Source organism: Purpureocillium lilacinum (genome assembly GCF_023168085.1).
Source record: "Purpureocillium lilacinum CBS 284.36 DNA, scaffold_3, whole genome shotgun sequence".
In the NCBI taxonomy this organism is placed as follows: Eukaryota; Fungi; Ascomycota; class Sordariomycetes; order Hypocreales; family Ophiocordycipitaceae; genus Purpureocillium; species Purpureocillium lilacinum.
Genome location: NW_027072113.1, coordinates 597,855 through 613,998, shown reverse-complemented (window position 1 = coordinate 613,998; position 16,144 = coordinate 597,855). Strand labels below are relative to the sequence as shown.

Genomic DNA, 16,144 nt, shown 5'->3' with positions numbered 1-16,144 from the left:
GATATCTCAAAGCCTGGACACCGTCGACAACGTCTACTACCAGCTCGCTGGTGCTTCCTCGGATGCAGACCCGTGGCTGCTTCGCCATTGCCGTTTTGACGATTTCGGCTCCCTTCAGCTATTCAAGGTCCACATTCGAAACGCAGGAGGAGTGCCCACACGAGACAAGATCCCAGCTCACTTTTTAGTCGGTGACAGAGACGTATATGACGCCGCGAGGGCTGAGGCTGGAATCGACTACGATGGCGATTTACGCGAGGAGCTGGCCCGCTTGGTCCCACCAGAAACCGGCCTGAGGATCTTGCGCCTGTAAGTAAGCCTCCGCGGAGCTTCCGCAACCAAACTAAGTGAACGATTTATAGATTCATGAAGCACGTCTTTCCCTTGCTACCTGTCATATCCCGAAGTAGACTGGGCCTTGGCAAGTTGGAAGACGTAGCGACAGCGCATGTTCTAGATGGGATTCCTAGTCCCCTGCTCGCCGCCATCTACGGATCGGCCCTACCCTTCGCTTCGGAAGACAGCTATCTCTACCTGGCTACTTCTCACGACAAGGTTCCCGTCGTAAAAATTTGGAGCCTCGTCCATAGGAGTATTGTCCAGGGTACACACACGCCTCGGTTGTCTCTTGTTCAGGCCGCCATTCTTTACATACACAGACCGGTCCACGATGAGCACAGCTACGCGGTCACCGATGCGGCCTCCATGTGGTCCATAATAGGCCTGACCGTGGGTATGGCTCACTCTCTCGGACTCAATCTCGAGTGCCGCTCTTTCGGGCTGCCGGACGAAGAGAAACGGATTCGGCGAAGGGTTTGGTGGGCTCTGTACATTGAGGACAAGTGGGCATCTCTACTCTTCGGTCGCCCACCATACATTCGCTCATCCGAATGGGACGTCTCTCGGCTAGAGGATGTCGACTTTTACACCACGAGCCGCCGAGAGCCTAGTTCGGTTGATCTCCAACTCGCGTTTCGACACATGACCAGTCTCGCGGTCATCGCGGAATCGGTTCAAGATAAGCTGTAGTAAGTCTGCTGAAAGACTTTGGCCCTATTTCTTACCCTGATCAATTTCATAGCTCTTTAAGGGCGAGTCAGCGCCTCGCTATAGACCTCTCCGCGTCTCTCGCGGTAGCAAAGCCACTACTCGACACCCTCGGCAGTTGGCGGGCCTCACTGCCCTCAGACAAGGACCATCATACACAGAACGAGCCGACCGTGCGAGTGCAAACACAACTTCCCGCCACAATCCATAATGCATACTGGACTCTACTTGTCTACGTCTGGCGTGCCTTGTTACGAGCGACAGTTCGCTCGTCTGACCCGCCTGTAGTCATACACATGCAAGACTCGTCTGATTCGGGCTATTTCCCCGAGGATATTAATTGGAGATTCGACTACCTACCCGAGATGAATGATAGGGTGGAAGAGGACATGATCGACAACAGTCATATAGTAAGGGAGCTTCACGAAGCGGCGCTGACATGTGCCTCCAATGCCCTTGACTTTCTGTCTGGCCTCGACTACTCGGCCTTTGATGGGTTCTGGCATTCGTGTAAGTGTACATCACCCAGTCATTTCCGTGCTTCACAATGTTGACTGTATCTAAGGGTCCCGCAAAAGCTTCGCCTCAATCTCAAGCTTCCTACTGCTTCTCCTCCTCCAGGCACCTGACTTCCCCAAGGCGGCTAGAGCGAAAGCTCTGCTCAATAAATGGCAGCAAATCCTTCTCCATCGGCACAAGTCTTTCCCACCTTTGTCACAGGCCAAAGTGCGACTAGACTCGTTGAGTTGGAGTGGCTTGGGCGTGGCATTCAACCTGGCTCCGCATGTGCAGCAGGCTCTTCAACACTGTGACTAGTTATACGGTATAATTATTCACCAATCCTCTGATGCCTTCACAACACTATTATTTGAGATCGGGAGCAGTCACAATCGATGGTGGCACTGTTTCATCGAGGCCACTTACCATCGCAGTGCAATCGCATACACGTGGTGGTATGCCTACTTTGAGCTGAGAGGCGTCAGTCTGGTCGGGAAAGACAGCTGTGATATGTTAAATAGAACGCGCAAGCGACTCTTTACGTCTGTTCTCTGTATTGGATAACCGTGATGAGTGGTTGAGACGTGTGAGCGGTCGGGGAATGATTCGGCGAAAGGCAGATTCTACTGCGGTCGTGCTTCCACGATTGGTGGGTGGAAGCGGTGTTCCCTGAGAAGCCACACTCCTCCCCGAAACTCCTCTCTTGGTCGCACGACGCGGATACCAAGCTTTACAAGGTGGCTATTTCTTTTCGACCATATACGACGAGTTTTGGGGAAGCTGCCAGATCGTACGACTGAGGCAAGCCGGGATCTCAACATCCGGTTCGGCGAAACGGCCAGATTACCGCCCGCTAAGCAAGTTGATCCAAAGAGCCAGCGATATCGACTGCGAACCAGCCGGACTGCATCCGGCGAATGACAAGCTAAAGTCTAGCATCAGTGATATGGACCAGCCGTGACACTTTGCATATAAGCGCTCGACCCTGGTCCAGACCGGGTTAGTAACACTCTGAACCTCTTCTATCCTATCCAAGAGATCTGCATCTTCATCATGGTTTTCATGGACGACAGTGGCCAGCCTAGCCAGGAGCAAATTGGCAAAGCAAAGGATGGACTCCGGATCAAGGAGCCCCTTAGCGGTAAGCGTTAATCCTCGATATGGCAGGAGGCCCACCCATGCTAAAACTTCGACTCGCGAGTAGACGAAGAACTAGGTTATCCCGAAGGAGGTCCGCGAGCATGGCTTGTTGTTGTGGGAGGATGGTGCGCCATGGTCCCCTCGATGGGGCTGCTCAACACTCTAGCCGTACTCCAGGCCTGGACATCTACTCATGACCTGCACAACTTGTCCGAGGCTCAAATCGGATGGATCTTTAGCAGCTATGCTTTCTTTCTTTATTTCGGCGGGGCCCAAGTCGGCAAGTGCCCCGTACAGCAACCCACATTTGACGGGAACTCATCTGATGACACGGGCAGGTCCAATCTTCGACGCCCACGATATCAAGGTCCTGCTGATTCCTGGGACTCTCGGCATTTGCTTGTCTCTTCTATTCCTCAGCTTCTCCACAGGTACGCTTCGCATTCTCCTTTCACTACCTTAAACACTCAGGGCGAGGGATTGGGCGCTAAGTCAACACGCGACAGAATTCTACCAGTATCTTCTGTCCTTTGGTGTTCTCGGTGGCCTCTCAGCTTCGTTTCTCTTTAACCCGAGTCTGGCGGCTATTGGTCACTGGTTCCACGAGCGCCGCGCATTTACCACTGGCCTCGCATGCACGGCGGGTGGCCTCGGCGGAATTGCGTTTCCGTTGATCATACTCTACCTCTCGCCCCGACTCGGGTTCCCCTGGGCGATTCGCATCATCGCGTTGATCTGCCTGGGTCTACTGCTTGTTGCGTGCGTGACCTTGCAAAAGCGTCTGCCCAACAACAAACAGGGAGGCGCGTGCATCGACCTCAAGGCGCTCGGGGAGCTCAACTTTGCCATCACCACTCTGAGCGTCTTCCTGATCGAGTTTGCCGTCTTCATCCCTTACACTTACATCGTCTCATACGCGCTCCACAATGGCTTCGAGCCTCAAAGAGCTCAGATGCTGAATGTCTTGTTGAACGTGGGAGCGGTACCCGGACGAGCGCTGCCGGGCTACGCGGCGGACCGCTTCGGAGCGTTCAACACAATGTGTGTCACGGCAGGGGCATGCACCGCGTCCATACTCGCTCTCTGGCTCACGGCTGGTGAGAGCCAGGCGAGGACCACTGCGTTTACGGTCCTGTTCGGCTTCTGGTCTGGTGCCGCCATCAGTCTGACTCCCGTCTGTGTGTCGCGAGTCTGCCGGATCGAAGACTATGGGAAGAGAAATGGGACTGCGTTCTTCGTCGCGAGCTTTGGCGCCCTGGTTGGTGTGCCCATTGGTGGCGCCATTGTAGACGGGAATGGTGGCGGCTATCGCGGTCTCATTGTCTTTGGCGGAGCTCTGTATGCTGCGGCGTTTGTCTCGTTCGTCATTGCAAGAGGCATTGCTGGCGGTTGGAGGTATTGCAAGTTCTGATGTAGACACTCTACGTTCATGTCATCGCCCAAGCCGAAGCTGCGTAATCTCGTGGCCCAAGACTGTCAACTGATGTGCTCAACATGGCGTTCCAATACGCCAGGGTCGGCCTCGGTATTACACCCAGCCTCAATGCGTTGCCGATTCCTCGCCTATTAGCTCGACCAGTACGCCGACGTAAGACCCAGCTCCTTGAACAGCGCCTCTTTCTGCTCCTCCGTCTTGCGCTCGTACTCGTACGTATGCTTGTCATGGTACCACGCCTGCAACATCATCAGATCTTGTCAGCTCTCATTCCCGCCCCGCAAGCATCATTCGTCCCTCGATACCGGCAGCACAGCAGACTGGAGCACCGTGCGGCGTTCTCTTCACTCACCTTGGCCAGCCCCCACAGCGTAGCGAGGCTCATCACATCGCCCTCATAGAACCCATGCCGGCGGTGCCACGCCTCGGCCTCGGCGCGCGTCGTGCACAGCTGGATGGTGCTGCAGGCGAAGCGCACGTCGGCCCACCAGCGCGAGGGCGGCGCCGAGAAGACGACGTGGTATGACTGCAAGTCAGGGCTGATACTGCTGCTACTGTAGTCGGTGCTGCTGGTTTTGGTGCCAGCGAGGGTGCCGTCTTTGTCCACGCGAATGACGCGCGAGCCGGAGGACGCGGTCAGAGCGTGAACCTCCACGGCGGTGTCGCTATTCGGGTACAGCATGGAGGCGAGGCCGAAGGCGCACCAGGCGCAGTTGGCCCACCAGGAGCGGTCGCCTGCTTTCTATACCAGTCGAGATGTTTTGTTCAGTCAGCTACAATTACGAGACGGGATATCGCCGCTGGGCCATTAATGAGATCTCACCACGAGGTACGGAGTCGGCCTACACCGACGGTCATCAGACTACGGTGCCTCAACTACGGATGGGAGACTCACAGATGTGAAAACGGATGCGCCATGGCAATGGGCGTCGGCGAGGGCGCCTCATCCCCGTATAGCTTGAGATGATGCAGCTCCTCGAGGCGCTTCAGCCCGCGGCGCACGTCCGCCTCATCCCGGCCGCTCTTGGACGCCAGGTCCTGCGCCGTCGGCGGGCGGCAGTTGTCGAGCCAAAAGTTGATCACTTCGAAACGAAGCTGCCTGTCGGATTGATCCATGATGAGATTTGCCCGTGGCAGCTCGTTATCGCTGTCGGTGGATGATCGCAACTGAGGAGGAAGTGAGAGGCACAGCACATTGAGGGCGGTTTGTCGCGGCTGAAGCCAGCTAGTTAGTGTGTTTATAAACTCCAACCTGTGATGTAATGCAGACGGCCGTCGGGCGCGCCCTCTTGGTGACTACTTGTGGATTGAACCCACGCCAGGCGCCCACAACATCTACCTTCTATCGATCAAGCGAGAAAGGGTTTGGCGCATGCCTGTGGTCATACGGCACCAACCCATATCTACTATCCGGAAACCGTTGATGCGTCTCCTTCCACTCCCTTCGCGCCGCCCTGTTCTGCCGACGCGAGTGCCTTATCTCGAGGTCCTCCAGCGGTGGAAGCTCGCCGTCGCTTTCCTCACCCGAGGCCTCGACACTCGCGCTCCGATACATGGCCCTAAAGTCCCAGTCTGGTAGCTCGCTTTGCCACCCGGGCGTCCGCGCGGCCAAGAAGAGCCCGACGTACTTGCACCCGCAGATGCCGGCAATGTCCACGGGCCGCTTGCCGTACTTGTCGCGCCGCGCCCATTCTATTGGCGTTTGTGCGCGTTCGTAGTCGGCCAGCATCTCCATGACGTCGATGCAATCAATCGTCGCGGCCCAATGCACGATGCTCCGTCCCTCAACGTCTCGCTGGCTCGGGTCGACGCGACCAGTCTGCAGCAGAATCACGAGCGCTTCCTTGAAGCCAGCGTCGGCAGCTGCCTGCGGCGCTGTCCTCCCATTCCGGTCCTGGAGCGTGAGACTGGCACCTCCGCTGTCGACGAGTACCAGGCAAGCCTCCACGTTGCCGAGCGCCGCGGCGTAATGCAGTGCCGTCTTGCCACTGTGGTCAATCTTGTTGACGTTGAGTCCGTCTGGGGCCGCTTGAAAGCACTCGGCCAACACGTCGTCCCAGTTGTTGATCGCCGCGTGGTGGAGGAGGCCGCGTCCGGACTTGTCAATGTGAAAGTCCAGGTTACGGTACTGCGTGCGCGCGAGAAGGTCTAGGCACAAGGACTTCTGTCCTTGCTGTGCCGAAAAGACCAATGCGCTAAGCTGGTCGGCCCCGGGCAGGGGGAACGCCTGCGAGTGTTCGATTAGTATCAGCGCGATTCGCTTCATGCCCCAGTACGTCGCGAGTGTCAGCGCCGTCCGGCCGTGCGTGTCCTCCAGGTCGAGGCGTATGCCCGGCACCGCGAGCAGCGTCCGAACTACATCGCCATGCCCAAGCACGACTGCAAGATGCAGCGGAGTGAAGCCATCGTGGCCCTGCACGTTCACGTCGACGTCGCCACTTGCGTCGAGTAGCTGTGAAATGCGGTCGATGTTGCCGGCGCGGACCAGGTAGTGTAAGAAGGCCCGGCCTTGCGTGTCACCCGCGTTGTGATCCGTCAATGGATGACGCAACAGCCTGGCGTACAGATCCAAGGCTTTGCCCTCCAGGGCCAGGCGAAGATTCGACTCCCAGGGCGAAGGATTCGGGTTCGGGTTTGCGCCGAGGCGAAGCAGCAAGAGCGCCGCTTCATTGGTATCTGGCTCTGACCCCGCCCAGCGGCAGCAGTACGACATGGCTCGGCCGCTTTCCTGCTTTGCCCACATCTCGTCCAAGTCGTATCCGTGTTCCCTAAACTCCCTGATGAGCTCGAACTTGGCGGGGGCCGGCACCCTGGCGAGAACCTCCAATAAAGGGCTGCTGCAGCTCTCATCTCGGCGACAGTATAGCGAGGGAAGCGTATAGACACTGAGCGGACCCGCAGTGTCGGCGAACGAAAGCCACAACGAGTCGTCATACGGCATCTTGCGAATATGGAACAAGAAGTTATCGCGCGCGTACGATAGGAAGGGATACGTTGCGTCAAGATCTGGTTCCTCGGTAAGCCTGGCTCAATGTGCCTATCCACGTTAGACTTACACGCCGAGCCGTTTGTCTTTGCAGAGTCTAGCATGTCTGCGAGTTTCAAGTACTTCAGGCAAGCCCGCGTAATCTTGCGGTGCCCGGAGAACAGCCTGTCTCGGAACTCCTCTCGCTGGTCCAGATATTCCCTAAAGGAATGGTGCACGAAAATGACCCTGTTGTCGTCCTGAATGGAGACGAGATCCGGAAAGTTTTCCTCCATGACTTGGTATAGGTCCCGAATCGGTTCAATGTCCGAGGATTTAACGATGGGTTTGCTTGAGTGATTCATGCCAATTATGGTCCCGAGTTCGATTTCCGACAGGGGCTGCGCTGCAGCGGCGAGCACCGAAAAGATCGTGAAGGCATCGTCCCGAGTAACGTCGTCCATGGCATCAATTATCTTGTTGTAGAGTGCCACCATTCCGGAGCCCAGAGCGCCCAGCCGTTTCAGCTTCTGCATGATGACATTCTGGTTCCAAATGAGTCCTCTCCGAAAGTCCTCCCACATGAGGACTGCCTGCAAAAAACGCCCCTCCGCTTTCGCTGCAATGCTGTTCACGATCTGGTGCTGCGACGCGGGTGACAGAGCAGCCTTGAATCCGGCGCTTCGATAGGCAAGATCATCGACTGCGTCTCGCAAGAACAGGGTGATGTCCGTCTGTATGTGGGACATGTTCATCGAGAGCATCGTCAGGCTCGACAGCCCAGGTGCATCAGGTGGCGGCTTAAAGCGGCTTGAAACAAAAATCCTCAGTCGGCTTTCGGGATAATCACATTGGAGGGCGGACATTGTCTTCCAGAGCCCAGTGAGAAGAGACGTTGCGACGTAAGGGCCCAGCTCCTCGATGGCATCAATGGCGATGTAGACCCGTTGCATGGTGGTCATGGACAACACACCAAAAAGGCTTGCCCACAGGTCTGCTGCCTTAAAAGATATCTCCATTCCATGATATTTCCGCTTCTCCAGATAGCTCCTCACTATGGAAGCGCAGTGCCCGTTAATCTGGATCAGCTGATGCAAGAGGGACCGGAGCACAGTCACTTCGTCGCTGACGAGCGCTTCGTTGTACGAACAGAAGAAGCTGATTCCCAGATAGTCCATTCCCGTGCCCTCGGTCTGGTTCCCTGAGAGGATGCTCTCGGTGACGTATCGCGTCATCACGCTTTTGCCGGTTCCAGCCGACCCGGTGAGCAGGATCATGGAGGGCTTTTCCGACTGCAGCCATGAGATATACGTGGGGTCGTTGAATATCCATTGGCAGGTCCTCCCTTGCGGCAGTTGAGGTCGCAGCCGAGCGGACTTGTAATCCACACAGAACAGTTGTTCCAGTAGCCTTTCGTTGGCCTTGTCCAGGGTTTCCGATGATTCTGATGGCGATGTTAGCGGTCGCTGTCCCTAGAGCTGGACAGAATTGCTTCACCTTCAACTAGTTCCTTGATCGCTGTCCACACGGGCTTGTAGCGCTGTTTGTTTATTGGGGACAGCTTGGCGAGCTTCTTGTGGTCAGCGTTGACCGGAATGGCTCGCTCGTTGGGCAGTCCCAGAATAGCGGAAAACGGCTCAACAACCTGCATGTCTGAATCAGCAACGGCCCCGTCTCATCTATTGAGCTGTGCCAGGACAAACCAGGTTCGGCCCTATCGGTTTCTGCTCATAGAAAGAGACAATGCGAAGCGCCTTCAAAAGCTCAGTAGCATGCCGAGAGATAGTCTCCAACTCCGTCGAAGAAACCTGGAGCGTCCGAAGTAGATCGGACCTTACCCCACTGCCCAATGTCGCGACATTAATGATCTTGGACAGAAGCTTGGCCGGCGTCGCGCGCCGCGAACCCCTATGCGGCGTCCCAAGGAACACCACGCCAAAAACGCTCTGCAAGAGGTCCCGGCCGTCATCAAGCTGCAGCGACAGGTGGATGAGGAACTCTTTGAAGACGACCCCACCGAGGCTATGGCACACAAAGATGAGGGGTCGCTGCTTCTCAAGATGGTCTCGACGCTCCAGCCGCAGTCTCGTCGCCAGATCGAGGGCAAAGTCGTTGGCCGTCGAGCGGGAGCCGCCGAAGAGGACGGTGGAGTCGTAGCCAAAGGTCATGATCCTGGCCGTGGGGACGCGCCTCGGCAGCGAGTCTCGCAGCCAGACGTGGTCGTCTTCCGGGCATCTCCACGTCTTGACTGGGTGTCCGCCGAGGCCATGGATGGCGACTATGCTGCTCGCGTGTCAACGGCGCTGCGCATCGGCGATCCAGGAGCGTGAAGGTCATATTACTCGGCGGTAAAGTCAATAGGGTCGTACGTGTCTAGCGGCCCGGGATACAGGCGGAACAGCCCGTGTCTGTCCGCCCGCACACCGTCCGGGGTGACGCCGTCGCCGTCGCGAGGCTTCATGATGCCGCGGGTGCCACTTCGGACGTCAGTTGGGAACCAGCAACTGCCGCTGCCTTACCTTGAACAACGGGGTATCTCATTGCGATACCTAAATTAACCCCGCACGCACGAACGTTGTGTCAGCCTGCAGCAGAGCCCAGCTCTCACCCTGGTAACACACCATCATTCAAACGACAACTGCTCCATTATCAACGATATGAACCGGGATTGTCTAGCTGCTCGCCGGCCATGAAGAGGTTGTGCAAAACGGCAATCGCCCTTTCCTGAGCTCTCACAATGGTTTTGTATCGCGAAAGGGAGAGCCACGGATGCTGTTCCGAGGGCCGCAATGAGGTTGCTCAGTGTCCCTCGTTCCGGCTTTCAGCTGCGGAACCGCTGCCCAATACAGTTTCGATAATTTCGAAACTGCCGATCATCGCTCCACTGGATGTTGCACTTTCGCCGAGTTTCCGCCCGGAAGGTCGCTCAACTCGCATGGACCTGACCAGTCTCTCCAGCGAAGGTGCTTTTGGAGAAGCCATGAAGGAAGAGTCCCTGGACTCGGCGGCCGGACTGACACCATATGGTTTAAGTGGAGAAACCGTTGAGGAAGGGATCATGGTGAAACGATATTGTGGACGTCCGGACGTACATCACCGATGATAGAACGACTCTCTCCATGTCACAACAGGGCAGCGCAGAGCAGCCTCGCCACGCAGCGACGGACACGTCTACGACGTACAACCGCGTGTCCGACACGGCGAGAAGCCGCATCGGTATCACGGCGACTCGAAACCCGATGCCGGGTCACAGTCGAGTTTTGTTGGGCCGTATCGCGGCTCGTACGGTTTGCTGGTGCCGTGTAAGTGTTACTGAGATGACCCATGGCCAAGCTTCACCATTGGGCACCTGATGATATGGACGTCGTGGCCGGCAGACCTACTTGTCAGTATCATATATCAGCTGGTCTGTCCCGGAGGCCTGGTTTGCAAGATGGCCACTTCATAGTCTAGCCGCCGCCATGGAGGCATGCGAGCCTCATCCCCGTCCAGACATGTATGGCCTCGGGATCCGCTTCACCTTCTACATGCAGTGGTTTAGCGCACTCTACTTCAACCACATCGGCCAGGAGGTGCTCCCTGCGGTGCGTCTCCTCGGGCTGTGCCTCTCCATCGCCGCGACGACCGCACTGCTCATTCAGATCAGTCGCCTCGACAGTACCGACTCCGAGACCAGCGGCATCCCGTCGGCGATGGCGCCCGCGCCCCTCGACCCCGCGGGCATCTACATCGTGCTACTGCTCTCCACGGGCACGTACATGTTCCTAGTGCCCGTGTACCTGTTCCGGCCGGTCACCTGCTGGAACCCGCGATACAATCCGCTCTCGTGGTCCAAGGAGCGGCAGGTGCGCGTCTTTCGGCTCACCGAGTGGGCGCTCGTCGTAACGGCCGCGTCGACAGCCGTGTGGTTCTTCACGACCCACGTGCCGGGCCTGCACCGCGAGGGCCGCTGCCATCAATACGGCTTCCTGTTCAGCCCGATGCCGCTCGACGGCAACGCCGGGTTTCTGGCCTTCAACGCGGCCGTCTACCTGCTCATGCTGCTGGTCTGCCTCGGTAAGGCCCTGTGGCGCGTCTTCTGCGATAGGAGGGTGAGCGAGAGGACGCGGCACGAGCGCGGGGACCTGCGCCTCCCGTACGTCGAGCTTCCGGTGGTGATGGTGCCGCCGCCGTCTGATCTGACCGGTCGCGCAGCCAAGGTCTCATCGACGCGTTGAGCAGGGTGCAGCTGCTGTCCGACCTCACCGTCTTCTCGGTGCTCATCGTGGCCGTCGAGCTTTCCATCCAGTGGAACGAAATCTCGGGCGTCAACGAGCTCGACACGGTTGCGCAGCTCGTCCCACCGCTCATCGCGGCCAGCGTCATGCTGCGCGCGGTCCACCAACTATTAAGCCTGCGACAGGGCGACTCTGAAGCCGATGGTCGGGCTGCGCAATCGCCGTGCTGTAGGATATTTCCATTGTTTGGGAGGAAACGGCCGCGGCTAGGGTCCTCGAGTTCGACGTCGTCGTGGTACGAAGGCGTGTATCGCTGGACGGCGAGGTACAGCGGCGGGAGATACGAGAGGGTTTGGGTGCCGGAGTGGGTGCCGGAGCGCCCGCCCAGGGCTCACCACGCGCGGCATCGCCCTCGCAGGCGGGGATAGGCCATTGGCTGCGGTGGTAAGGATGAGGATGAGGATGATGAAGACAACATGCGAGACACGGGATGTCGAGCCCGGCACCTCTCATCATGGAAGCTCCCTGGTGCCTGAACCTTGACCCCGCCTAGCCCCTGGCCTGGAGCTACAGTGGATCCACCACAGTGGGCACAGTGGACCCCTGCACCGTCAATTCGCCAGCACCCCGCAACCACCACGTCAATCGCCCATCTCCATCCCCAAGTAAACAAAAAAAGCGTCACCCGACACTTCCACATCCTGCCTCTCCTCTCATCTCCGACCTCGACCACCTGACGATCCTCCGTCATCCCCGCGACCGAACCGAGTCCATCATTCCCATCCGCCGCCCGGCCATGTCGTCCAAGGAGGCGTCATCCACCGCCAAGGACAAGGACAAGTCCAAGGTCCACAAGCTCTCCCTCAAGGGAAGCTCGCGCCTCGTCGCCGAGTTCGTACGTCTCTCCCGCCCGCCTCCGCCGGCAACAGCCTCGCTGACACTGCGCCCGCCAGTTCCAATACTCTATCCACACGATCCTGTACGAGAACTCTCAACCCCCATCGAGCCGACCGCCTGCCCGCGCCCGGCGCCGAGCCCGCTGACAATCGACCTTCATACAGGTTCCAGCGTGGAGTATACCCAGCCGAGGATTTCACAGCGTGCGCATCCCCTCCGTCCTCATCGAACCCCTTCGACGTCCGGCTGCTAACGGGCGATTTCAGCGTCAAGAAATATGGCCTCAACATGCTTGGTACTGCCGTCCCCCTCCGCGACCCAATGCCGCCGCAACTAACCCCCCGCCGACAGTCTCCGCCGACGACCAGGTCAAGGCCTACATCAAGAAAATCATGTCCCAGCTCGACAAGTGGATGGTCGGCGGCAAAATCTCCAAGCTCGTCATCGTAATCACCGACAAGGACACGGGCGAGCACGTCGAGCGGTGGCAGTTTGATGTTGGCCTCTCTCTCTCCCCTCCTTCTCTCTTGCCTTGCGCAGCTCGCTCTCTTGGTCACTGCATACTGACATATCTCCCTCCACCAGGTCCAAATCTCCCAACCGCCCCCGAAATCCAAGTCCTCCAAGTCCGCCTCGAAACCCGCAGCCGGCCAACAAGACCAAGAAAACGCATCCCCCGCCGGTGCCGGAGGGTCCGCGCAACCGCCGCCCGACAACAAGACCGAGGCCGAGATCCAGGCCGAAATCGCCGCCATCTTCCGCCAGATCACCGCTTCCGTCACCTTCCTGCCCCAGCTCAGCGGCGACTGCACCTTCAACGTGCTCGTCTACGCCGACGCAGACTCGGACGTGCCCGTCGAGTGGGGCGACTCGGACGCAAAGGAGATTGCAAACGGCGAGCACGTCCAGCTGCGCGGCTTCAGCACCGCGAACCATCGCGTCGACACCATCGTGAGCTACCGCCTCGGCGACTCGTGACCCGTCGCCGGGCGTGTGAATGGAGGATGAGCGACGGCCGGCTGCATGACATTGGGACACGGGCACGGACGCGCGGGGCGGGCTGTAGACGGAACTACTCGGAAGGCGTTTGGCGGATAGAATCTCGGCATATGAATCTCTTTTGGCACGCGGGGCTTCACATCGCAATCTCTCGTATACTGACGACTTGAATTGGTTCCTTTCCCTACCAAAGTACTCCGTGTCTGGCCGCTGTTCCCGCGTCAGTTGGCCACTGTGATAAACCCCTACACGCCGTCATGCTCTATCATCTATCGCTCGACATCACCATCTCTGCTGCACCTCACGCCGCCATGCACCTCACTCAATGCCCCTCAACGCCGGTTGCAACGACGACGGGGCTGTACCCTGCGCCGTCCACGAAGATCCACCTAGGTCCGCTTGAAAAAGTAGACGTACGCAAACTTGCGCATCTCGTCCACGTCGTGCGCCTCCACCACTTTCTCGTCGTTGAAGAGCACCCACTTCTCGCCCTCACCCTCCAGCTGCTTGCGAATGAACGCCACATAGTGACTGCACATAGTTAGTTAGCGAGCGTTGAAACACATGACGAGGGCACAACGTTGACTCACCCCGCGTGGATGCTGGTTCCCTTATGACACACAATCGACTGTAGCTGGAAGCTGGCCGGCAGCGCCGCGCTCCCGGCCGGCTCCTTGGGGGCAGCGGACTCGGCGCTGGGCGCGGCGTCGTCCTCAAACAGGCCCTGGTCGTCGGGGTGGCTGAACAACCACTCGACGGCACGCTCGACGTCGCCACCCGTTTCCTTGAGTGCCTTTTTCGCCTGAGGCGCTCCGAAGCCCATTGCTCCCAGCATCTCAATCTTCTCGGGATCCGCCGTGGCGCCCGCAGAGCCTCCGGCTTGTCCGAGATCAAGAGGGGCGTCAATGTCAGGGTCCTCCATGTGGCCGAAGAGCCATTCCATTGCGGCGTTGGCGTCCGAGTTGCCCGTGGCGTGCAGTGCCTTTTCGCACCGGTTCCGCGGGAAGCCCATCCCCTCGAGCTGGGCCAGAGCCGTCGGCTCCGGCACGAATGCTGGGGCTTGTCCCTCGGGCTCGTCAGGGAGGAGCTCTTCCGACGGCTGCAAGCCCTTGGACAGGTAGCTGTCCAGCAGGAACGGCTCGTCCGGTACAATGACCGGCACATCCACCTTGATTGGCACCCAGTTCACCACCGTCATCTTCCTGGCATTGACGGCGAGAACATCCGGAAATGTCTTGAAGAGCGACTGCTTCGTGAAACCATCCTTACCGCCACAGGCGGTGCATGTCAGTTCGACCTTTTCCGCGCCCGTAAAGGTGTCAAGGCACTCCTTGAGTGTGACGGCCTTGTACTTGTCGCCAATGTCCTCGGCCCCTTCTTCAGCGGGCAGCTTCTCCAAGGGTACGTCGATGAAGATGCTGTCCTGCTCGTTGGTGCTGTACTTGACTTTGCGGCAGCCCAGACACTGCAGCCTCTGCTCCAGGACAAAGCGGAACGGCGCAGTGGGATCCTTGAAGCCGCCCTCGTGCTTTGACCTTGTTATCAGCTTGAAGAGGTGCTGGAGAAGTTCTAGCGCGTCCTGCTGTCTCATGGTGGAAAACTCTTCATGGCCGCGCCCGATGAGGTGCTTGAGCATAGCAGGTGCCAGGCCCTTTTGGTGGTGAACCTCCGACTCGGCAATCACCGAGTCGTCCGGCTTCGAATACCGTCCAGAGCAAAGCCCGTCCGCCATCTTGCGCAGCTGCGTCTCCAGGTCAGCGGCCGGCTCCTGCACCACCGGAAGTTGATCGGCGGTCCTGTAATACCGCTCGCGGAAAGACGGCATGTCGAAGAGGCACTGGATGATGCTGGCCAAGTAGCAGCTATTGCCCAGGTTCTTAAGACCGGTGAGACCCGGGCCGAAGAGAGGCGTCAACTCCTTACCGTCCTCGGTCGTCATGCTAAAGTCCCACTTAAGATTCTGCTCAATCTGCATCTCCGTCAGGCTCTTCTCCGTCTTTTGGCGCTCCGCGAGCATGATGCCCCAGTGCGCCAGGTGCGTGTCGAGATTATCGTCGACGCGCTCTTCGTCGCACTTGTAGCAGTAGATGTCGGCGGTGCCCTCGGGCGTGATGGATCCGAGCTTGACAGCCACCCCGTGGCCAGACTCGTCCGAGTGGCTCAGCGCATGAGAGTTTCCGTCGACACCTCCCATTTGTTTCCGTCCGCAGCCCAGGTTCCCGCATTCCAAGCATAACCAGAGGTTCTCCTTGAGGTCACACTTGGAGCAGTGGCCCAGGTCGCCCTGCTCGATGCGGCGCGGCTCGTGCTGCTGCATCAGGAGGATGTGCTCGCAGCTCGTGAGCTCCTGCTCCCAGGCCTTGACCTCCTCGTTGCGCGAGAAAGTGTTGGCCTTGATGATTCCGTCGACGATGGGCGCCAGCTTGGGGCCGGCAATGTCGAGCTCGGTGTTGCACTCGAGGCACTTGGCGGCAAGTGCCGTATCGTAGCGGTCCGCCTCGGTCTCGGCGGCTATGGCGAGCTTGGACATCTTAGGGGGCGGCTCGTCTCGCACGACGGCCTTTCGGGTACGGCGGATGTTGAGGGCTAGCGGATGGCCCCAGAGGGTGTTGTGAAGCCGCGTGTGCAGGCGGTCGCCCGCGCAGCCGCCGTTGAAGCACTGGAGGCAGACATCGAGCCCGCTCGGGTCGTCCTGCGACACGTCGAGTCAGCGCGGGCGGCGAACGGGCAGCTGCAGAACACGTACAATAGAGTCGAAGCACTGCGTGCAGTCCTCTCGGTAAACAGACTGAGCCGGAGTCGGGGGCGCGAGGCCTGCAAACAACTTGGTCAGCCTTCCCAGCCTTCCCAGCATCAAGGGCGGGCCGCGGGCCAGAGGGCGAACGTACCGGCAGACTCCAGGTGAGGACACGACATTTTCGGTGGGACAGCGCCTAGGCCTCGATG

At 58.6% G+C, this 16,144-nt stretch overlaps 6 protein-coding genes across 6 annotated transcripts; 3 read left to right on the top strand and 3 right to left on the bottom strand.

Annotated features, from left to right (window-relative positions):
- Positions 1 to 2,598: 2,598 nt before the first annotated feature.
- PLICBS_004041 (uncharacterized protein) lies at positions 2,599 to 4,096 on the top strand (the record flags this gene model as incomplete). The annotated part of the gene is made up of 4 exons (XM_065600373.1): positions 2,599 to 2,686; positions 2,750 to 2,776; positions 3,024 to 3,116; positions 3,192 to 4,096. 4 exons carry the CDS (start codon positions 2,599 to 2,601, stop codon positions 4,094 to 4,096), a joined length of 1,113 nt encoding a protein of 370 aa, XP_065456445.1.
- Positions 4,097 to 4,251: 155 nt separating this feature from the next.
- PLICBS_004040 (uncharacterized protein) lies at positions 4,252 to 5,236 on the bottom strand (the record flags this gene model as incomplete). Its single annotated transcript, XM_065600372.1, has 4 exons — positions 4,252 to 4,359; positions 4,473 to 4,862; positions 4,944 to 4,962; positions 5,016 to 5,236. The coding sequence occupies 4 exons, from the start codon at positions 5,234 to 5,236 to the stop codon at positions 4,252 to 4,254; spliced, it is 738 nt and encodes a 245-aa protein (XP_065456444.1).
- Positions 5,237 to 5,462: 226 nt separating this feature from the next.
- On the bottom strand, positions 5,463 to 9,546 carry PLICBS_004039 (uncharacterized protein; the record flags this gene model as incomplete). The annotated part of the gene is made up of 5 exons (XM_065600371.1): positions 5,463 to 7,126; positions 7,177 to 8,529; positions 8,583 to 8,730; positions 8,789 to 9,368; positions 9,428 to 9,546. 5 exons carry the CDS (start codon positions 9,544 to 9,546, stop codon positions 5,463 to 5,465), a joined length of 3,864 nt encoding a protein of 1,287 aa, XP_065456443.1.
- Positions 9,547 to 10,546: 1,000 nt separating this feature from the next.
- PLICBS_004038 (uncharacterized protein) lies at positions 10,547 to 11,730 on the top strand (the record flags this gene model as incomplete). Its single annotated transcript, XM_065600370.1, has 2 exons — positions 10,547 to 11,220; positions 11,280 to 11,730. 2 exons carry the CDS (start codon positions 10,547 to 10,549, stop codon positions 11,728 to 11,730), a joined length of 1,125 nt encoding a protein of 374 aa, XP_065456442.1.
- Positions 11,731 to 12,098: 368 nt separating this feature from the next.
- Positions 12,099 to 13,177, top strand: PLICBS_004037 (mitotic spindle checkpoint component mad2; the record flags this gene model as incomplete). Its single annotated transcript, XM_065600369.1, has 6 exons — positions 12,099 to 12,197; positions 12,256 to 12,281; positions 12,364 to 12,402; positions 12,466 to 12,494; positions 12,551 to 12,696; positions 12,785 to 13,177. 6 exons carry the CDS (start codon positions 12,099 to 12,101, stop codon positions 13,175 to 13,177), a joined length of 732 nt encoding a protein of 243 aa, XP_065456441.1.
- Positions 13,178 to 13,587: 410 nt separating this feature from the next.
- On the bottom strand, positions 13,588 to 16,114 carry PLICBS_004036 (uncharacterized protein; the record flags this gene model as incomplete). Its single annotated transcript, XM_018326751.1, has 4 exons — positions 13,588 to 13,729; positions 13,789 to 15,890; positions 15,945 to 16,012; positions 16,087 to 16,114. 4 exons carry the CDS (start codon positions 16,112 to 16,114, stop codon positions 13,588 to 13,590), a joined length of 2,340 nt encoding a protein of 779 aa, XP_018175071.1.
- Positions 16,115 to 16,144: the final 30 nt, after the last annotated feature.